The 7,500-nt window shown below is 46.5% G+C and overlaps 1 protein-coding gene across 1 annotated transcript in view; it reads left to right on the forward strand.

Annotated features, from left to right (window-relative positions):
- LOC139423634 (protein kinase C beta type-like) overlaps window positions 1–7,500 on the forward strand; it is a 110,256-nt gene that overhangs the window by 39,113 nt on the left and 63,643 nt on the right. The window contains exon 3 of the mRNA XM_071175220.1: window positions 516–598. Within this exon, the coding sequence (XP_071031321.1) occupies window positions 516–598 (83 nt within the window). The remainder of the gene's footprint in view (window positions 1–515; window positions 599–7,500) is intronic.

The raw sequence follows: 7,500 nt of genomic DNA on the forward strand, positions 1-7,500 counted from the left end.
CTCTCTCTCTCTCTCTTTCTCTCTCTCTCTCTCTCTCTCTCTCTCTGTCTCTCTCTCTCTCTCTCTCTCTCTCTTTCTCTCTCTCTCTCTCTCTCTCTCTGTCTCTCTGTCTCTCTCTCTCTCTGTCTCTCTCTCTCTCTCTCTCTCTCTCTCTTTCTCTCTCTCTCTCTCTCTCTCTCTGTCTCTCTCTCTCTCTCTCTCTCTCTTTCTCTCTCTCTCTCTCTGTCTCTCTCTCTCTCTCTCTCTCTCTCTCTTTCTCTCTCTCTCTCTCTCTGTCTCTCTCTCTCTTTCTCTCTCTCTCTCTCTCTCTCTCTGTCTCTCTCTCTCTCTCTCTGTCTCTCTCTCTCTCTCTCTCTCTCTCTTTCTCTCTCTCTCTCTCTCTGTCTCTCTCTCTCTATCTCTCTCTCTCTCTCTCTCTCTCTCTCTCTCTCTTCTCTCTCTCTCTCTCTCTCTCTCTCTCTCTCTCTCTCTCTGTCTCTCTCTCTCTCTCTCTCTCTCTCTCTCCATCTTTCTAGTGTGCTGTTTTGTGGTCCATAAGCGGTGCCATGAGTTCGTCACCTTCCAGTGTCCTGGTGCAGATAAGGGGCCTGATTCAGACGTGAGTATAAAACCCTCTGTGTGTGTCTGTGTGTGTCTGTGTCTGTGTGTGATTTCCTGGGTTGGTCAATTTGTGCATCCATCTCTGCCTTTTTGTCAGAGACCCACACATTCACTCACTCACACATACTCACACACACTACCTACCCTGGGGATACTCCCCAATCCCTCCCAGAGACACTCTGAAGGCCCTTCAGTACCCTTCTCAGGAGTACCCTTCTCAGGAGTTCCCCTTTCATGAGTTCCCCTTTCATGAGTTCCCCTTTCATGAGTTCCCCTTTCATGAGTTCCCCTTTCATGAGTTCCCCTCCCAGGAGTACCCTTCCCAGGAGTACCCTTCTCAGGAGTACCCTTCTCAGGAGTACCCTTCTCAGGAGTACCCTTCTCAGGAGTACCCTTCTCAAGAAGTACCCTTCTCAAGAAGGTGCCTAATTAGTGCTCTTTCTACCTGGAAGACTTCTCCTCCCAGGACTCAACCCTTTAGTCCTTTAGTCCTTCAGCTTGGTATTCCCAGGTTCTGAACCACCGGGGGCTGGTAAAGGGGTTGAACCCTGATCTGTTTGGCCCGGAGTGTCTGTACAGCTTGGTGTTCACCAGGTTCTGAACCACTGGGGGCTGGTAAAGGGGTTGAACCCTGATCTATTTGGCCCGGAGTGTCTGTCCAGCTTGGTATTCCCAGGTTCTGAACCACTGGGGGCTGGTAAAGGGGTGGAGCCCTGATCTGCCTCCTTCAAATTGTCATAGTTATTGGCCTCTACTGTCTTCGGATCCTGACAGGCTTTTCACATCTCTCCTTTGAGATAGGGGGCTAGAAGAGCTGACCATGTTGTGTCATGGTCAGGTGACCATCACCGTCAGTCCTTTTTAGTGACCTGACAAGCAGCTGCTTCAGCTGGTCCTCTTTGAGCTTCCAGGGAAAACCTTGTGAGGCTCTACCGTGGTAATTGGAGGTCTGTTGGCTGACTCCATGAAGATCTAGGAGTTGTCCAATCATAGTTTTCCAAGTTTCCAACTCCGGGATTTGACACGGTTGCGAAAAACTAGAATAAATGTGTGGGAAAAAAAGGTAGTGATTTACTCAGATTCCCGAATTCTCCACCGAATGTCAGGAAAAGTATTGGCTATTCCCTGACTACACAAGCAACAATGAGAACAACACAACAGCAAGGATGCTTTTAGTCTCTCTTGCTTTAAGATTTTTTTTAGTGTCTCTTGGAGTTTTTCAGTCCACAAAGCCGTTCAGGCAAAAGAGAGAGTTAAAATATGGCGGCCATCTTACCTGGTGACCCAACGCCTTATTAAGACACTATGTTGGTGTTTCCTTTATTCTGGCAGTTACCTGGTGGTTGGTGACCCAACGCCTTATTAAGACACCATGTTAGTGTTTCCTTTATTCTGGCAGTTACCTGGTGGCCCAACGCCTTATTAAGACACTATGTTGGTGTTTCTTTTATTCTGGCAGTTACCTGGTGGGTGGTGACCAAACGCCTTATTAAGACACTATGTTGGTGTTTCCTTTATTCTGCCAGTTACCTGGTGGTTGGTGGAGGCCCAACGCCTTATTAAAACACTATGTTGGTGTTTCCTTTATTCTGCCAGTTACCTGGTGGTTGGTGGAGGCCCAACGCCTTATTAAGACACTGTTGGTGTTTCCTTTATTCTGGCAGTTACCTGGTGGTTGGTGGCCCAACGCCTTATTAAGACACTGTTGGTGTTTCCTTTATTCTGGCAGTTACCTGGTGGTTGGTGGAGGCCCAACGCCTTATTAAAACACTATGTTGGTGTTTCCTTTATTCTGGCAGTTACCTGGTGGTTGGTGGAGGCCCAACGCCTTATTAAAACACTATGTTGGTGTTTCCTTTATTCTGGCAGTTACCTGTATATTAAAAGAGAAGGGTGAAGTTTCTATGGTGTCTATAATAGAACTAGGTTAATGAGTCTTGTTACCGTTGGGATGGACAGACTATAATGAAACCTATATATTTTCCTCTCTGTGTGTCAGAACAGGAGAATTACCAGACTAAGATCTATGTATAGATAAACAGTTCCCTCTGAGCACTGATCTAGAACCTGTTATTCTCCACTGAGAGCCTCACCTTCACCTCAGTGCTCAGAGATAACATCTGGCCCCGGACCTGTGACTAAGGGGAACAGTAACTACCTGTGATTATGTCTACTACTACACTAGGAAACAATATGAACAATTAGGAAAAATGATATCACACTAATTATCGTGATAGCTTTATGAAAGGCACGGAGCGAGGAGGAAGAGAGAGATATGGTGAGAGTGAGAGAGAGAGAGAGAGAGAGAGAGAGAGAGATGAGGATAGAGAGAGAGAGAGAGATGAGGATAGAGAGAGAGAGAGAGAGATGAGGATAGAGAGAGAGAATATGTGGCTAACAAGTGGGAGTATCCACATAGAGAGGTTTAGAAGTGTGTCTCACTCTTTCTCTCTCTCTCTCTGTCGTTCATACATGTCACAAATCATCCTGTTATGATGGAGAGGTGGTGTATGCTGATTGGTTGTTGTCTCTCTGTTACCCGCGGCAACATCTCTCCCCCAAATTTGATTCTATATTCTCCCTCTGCCCCTCCCCCCATCAACGCCCCCACAAACACACACACACACACACACACACACACACACACACACACCGCACCCACTCAAACCCAATCAAAGCACATAAAAAAACTCTCCCCCTCTGTCTTTGTCTTTCTCCCCCCTCGCTCTCTCCCAATCGCTCCCTTGATCTCTTTGTTTCCCTATTTCTCTCTCTCTCTCTTTCAATCTCTCTCCCCATCTCTCTCTCTCTTTCAATCTCTCTCCCCATCTCTCTCTCCCTGGCTATCAATCTCTCTCCCATCTCTCTCTCTCTCTTGCTATCAATCTATCCCCCCATCTCTCTCTCTTGCTGTCAATCTCTCCATGTCTCTCTCTCTCTATTTCTCTCTCTGTCTCACAACCGGATCGTGATAGGGAGTCCCATAATGCACAATTGGCCCAGTGTCGTCCGGGTTAGGGGAGGGTTTAGGGCTGTCATTGTAAAATAAGAATATGTTCTTGACTTAGTTTGCCTAGTTAATAAATAAAAGTTAAATGAAATAAAATTGTAAAAAAGTCTCTCTCCCCACCTCTCTCACGACACATTGAATGATTTTCATGAATTAGCTGATATATTGGACCAATATGTTTTGGTCTATTGTTCCTTCTTCTCTGTGAACTTTGTCAATAATTCCCTCGACAGTGTATTCAGAAAGTATTCAGACCCCTTGACTTTTTTTCCCAAATTTTGTTACGTTACAGTCTTATTCTAATATTGATTAAATCGTTTTTTCCCCCCTTCATCAATCTACACACACTACTCCATAATGACATCACAATACCCCATAATGACATCACAATACCCCATAATGACATCACAATATCCCATAATGACATCACACTACCCCATAATGACATCACAATACTCCATAATGACAAAGCAAAAAACATGTTTTTAGAAATGTTTGCAAATGTATTCAAAATAAAAGCTGAAATATCACATTTACATAAGTATTCAAACCCTTTACTCAGTACTTTGTTGAACCACCTTTTGCAGCGATTACAACCTCGAGTCTTCTTGGGTATGATGCTACAAGCTTGGCACACCTGCATTTGGGGAGTTTCTCCCATTCTTCTCTGCAGATCCTCTCAAGCTCTGTCAGGTTGGATGGGGAGTTTCTCCCATTCTTCTCTGCAGATCCTCTCAAGCTCTGTCAGGTTGGATGGGGAGTTTCTCCCATTCTTCTCTGCTGATCCTCTCAAGCTCTCTCAGGATGGATGGGGAGTTTCTCCCATTCTTCTCTGCAGATCCTCTCAAGCTCTGTCAGGTTGGATGGGGAGTTTCTCCCATTCTTCTCTGCAGATCCTCTCAAGCTCTGTCAGGTTGGATGGGGAGTTTCTCCCATTCTTCTCTGCAGATCCTCTCAAGCTCTGTCAGGTTGGATGGGGAGTTTCTCCCATTCTTCTCTGCAGATCCTCTCAAGCTCTGTCAGGTTGGATGGGGAGTTTCTCCCATTCTTCTCTGCAGATCCTCTCAAGCTCTGTCAGGTTGGATGGGGAGCGTTGCTTCGCTGCACAGCTATTTTCAGGTCTCTCCAGAGATGTTAGATTGGGTTCAAGTCTGGACTCTGGCTGGGCCACTCAAAGACGTTCAGAGACTTGTCATCACCTCTCTATATTGTTCTGGTCTGTTCTCCTGATCATCTACTGTCATCACCTCTCTATATTGTTCTGGTCTGTTCTCCTGATCATCTACTGTCATCACCTCTCTATATTGTTCTGGTCTGTTCTCCTGATCATCTACTGTCGTCACCTCTCTATACTGTTCTGGTGAAGAGAAAAGAGCGTCAGAAAAGGTTGTCTCGTCCTTGAGAAAAAGCGTTCACACACAAACAGAAACACAGATGTGTCCGTGAGTCTGTAGGTTTAAAACCCTGATAATGGAACAGCCTTTGGGAGACGTAATATAATGTATCTAGTATCATTCCCAAATTTGCAACAGATACATTTTTTTGTATGGACAACTGTGTATGTTTGTGTTGTTGAGTTTTATGTGTCAGCCTTTTGTAAAGTTCACCAATCTGCACTATCAGGGAGTACAGGTGACATGCTAGGGGGGGGTTTAGGAAAGGGTTAATTATCGGTCGCAGTAGGGTGGAGCAATCTAACGGTTTGCATCGTCTATCCACTATGTTTGACAGCCGCCGTCGACGGCGACGGCATTGTGATGTCACAAACGATGTCATTGTGATGTCACAAACGGTGTCTTTGTGATGTCACAAACGGTGTCTTAATTGAATATTTGAACTTGACTCTCGGCGTCGGAGTCTGGCAAGCGTTACAACAACGAGGCGCAGCGAGCACATAGCAGTTCGATATGCCAAATGTCCTATTCCCTAATTGCCATAGCCTAAATCAGGGCTGTCCACACCTCTTCCTGGAGATCTACTGTCCTGTAGGTTTTCAGTCCAACCCTCTTCCTGGAGATCTACTGTCCTGTTGGTTTTCAGTCCAACCCTCTTCCTGGAGATCTACTGTCCTGTAGGTTTTCAGTCCAACCCTCTTCCTGGAGATCTACTGTCCTGTTGGTTTTCAGTCCAACCCTCTTCCTGGAGGTCTACTGTCCTGTAGGTTTTCAGTCCAACCCTCTTCCTGGAGATCTACTGTCCTGTAGGTTTTCAGTCCAACCCTCTTCCTGGAGATCTACTGTCCTGTAGGTTTTCAGTCCAACCCTCTTCCTGGAGATCTACTGTCCTGTAGGTTTTACAGTCCAACCCTCTTCCTGGAGATCTACTGTCCTGTAGGTTTTCAGTCCAACCCTCTTCCTGGAGATCTACTGTCCTGTAGGTTTTACAGTCCAACCCTCTTCCTGGAGATCTACTGTCCTGTAGGTTTTCAGTCCAACCCTCTTCCTGGAGATCTACCGTCCTGTAGGTTTTACAGTCCAACCCTCTTCCTGGAGATTTACTGTCCTGTAGGTTATCAGTCCAACCCTCTTCCTGGAGATCTACTGTCCTGTAGGTTTTACAGTCCAACCCTCTTCCTGGAGGTCTACTGTCCTGTAGGTTTTCAGTCCAACCCTCTTCCTGGAGCTCTACTGTCCTGTTGGTTTTCAGTCCAACCCTCTTCCTGGAGATCTACTGTCCTGTAGGTTTTCAGTCCAACCCTCTTCCTGGAGATCTACTGTCCTGTTGGTTTTCAGTCCAACCCTCTTCCTGGAGGTCTACTGTCCTGTAGGTTTTCAGTCCAACCCTCTTCCTGGAGATCTACTGTCCTGTAGGTTTTCAGTCCAACCCTCTTCCTGGAGATCTACTGTCCTGTAGGTTTTCAGTCCAACCCTCTTCCTGGAGATCTACTGTCCTGTAGGTTTTACAGTCCAACCCTCTTCCTGGAGATCTACTGTCCTGTAGGTTTTCAGTCCAACCCTCTTCCTGGAGATCTACTGTCCTGTAGGTTTTACAGTCCAACCCTCTTCCTGGAGATCTACTGTCCTGTAGGTTTTCAGTCCAACCCTCTTCCTGGAGATCTACCGTCCTGTAGGTTTTACAGTCCAACCCTCTTCCTGGAGATTTACTGTCCTGTAGGTTATCAGTCCAACCCTCTTCCTGGAGATCTACTGTCCTGTAGGTTTTCAGTCCAACCCTCTTCCTGGAGCTCTACTGTCCTGTAGGTTTTCAGTCCAACCCTCTTCCTGGATATCTACTGTCCTGTAGGTTTTCAGTCCAACCCTCTTCCTGGAGATCTACTGTCCTGTAGGTTTTACAGTCCAACCCTCTTCCTGGAGAACTACTGTCCTGTGGGTTTTCAGTCCAACCCTCTTCCTGGAGATCTACTGTCCTGTAGGTTTTCAGTCCAACCCTCTTCCTGGAGATCTACTGTCCTGTTGGTTTTCAGTCCAACACTCTTCCTGGAGGTCTAGTGTCCTGTAGGTTTTCAGTCCAACCCTCTTCCTGGAGATCTACCGTCCTGTTGGTTTTCAGTCCACACCTCTTCCTGGAGATCTACCGTCCTGTAGGTTTTACAGTCCAACCCTCTTCCTGAAGATCTACTGTCCTGTAGGTTTTCAGTCCAACCCTCTGCCTGGAGATCTACTGTCCTGTAGGTTTTCAGTCCAACCCTCTTCCTGGAGATCTACTGTCCTGTGGGTTTTCAGTCCAACCCTCTTCCTGGAGATCTACCGTCCTGTAGGTTTTACAGTCCAACCCTCTTCCTGGAGATCTACTGTCCTGTAGGTTTTCAGTCCAACCCTCTTCCTGGAGATCTACTGTCTCTTCCTGGAGATCTACTGTCCTGTAGGTTTTCAGTCCAACCCTCTTCCTGGAGATCTACTGTCTCTTCCTGGAGATCTACTGTGCTGTAG

Source organism: Oncorhynchus clarkii, chromosome 13, assembly GCF_045791955.1.
Source record: "Oncorhynchus clarkii lewisi isolate Uvic-CL-2024 chromosome 13, UVic_Ocla_1.0, whole genome shotgun sequence".
Lineage (NCBI taxonomy): Eukaryota > Metazoa > Chordata > Actinopteri > Salmoniformes > Salmonidae > Oncorhynchus > Oncorhynchus clarkii.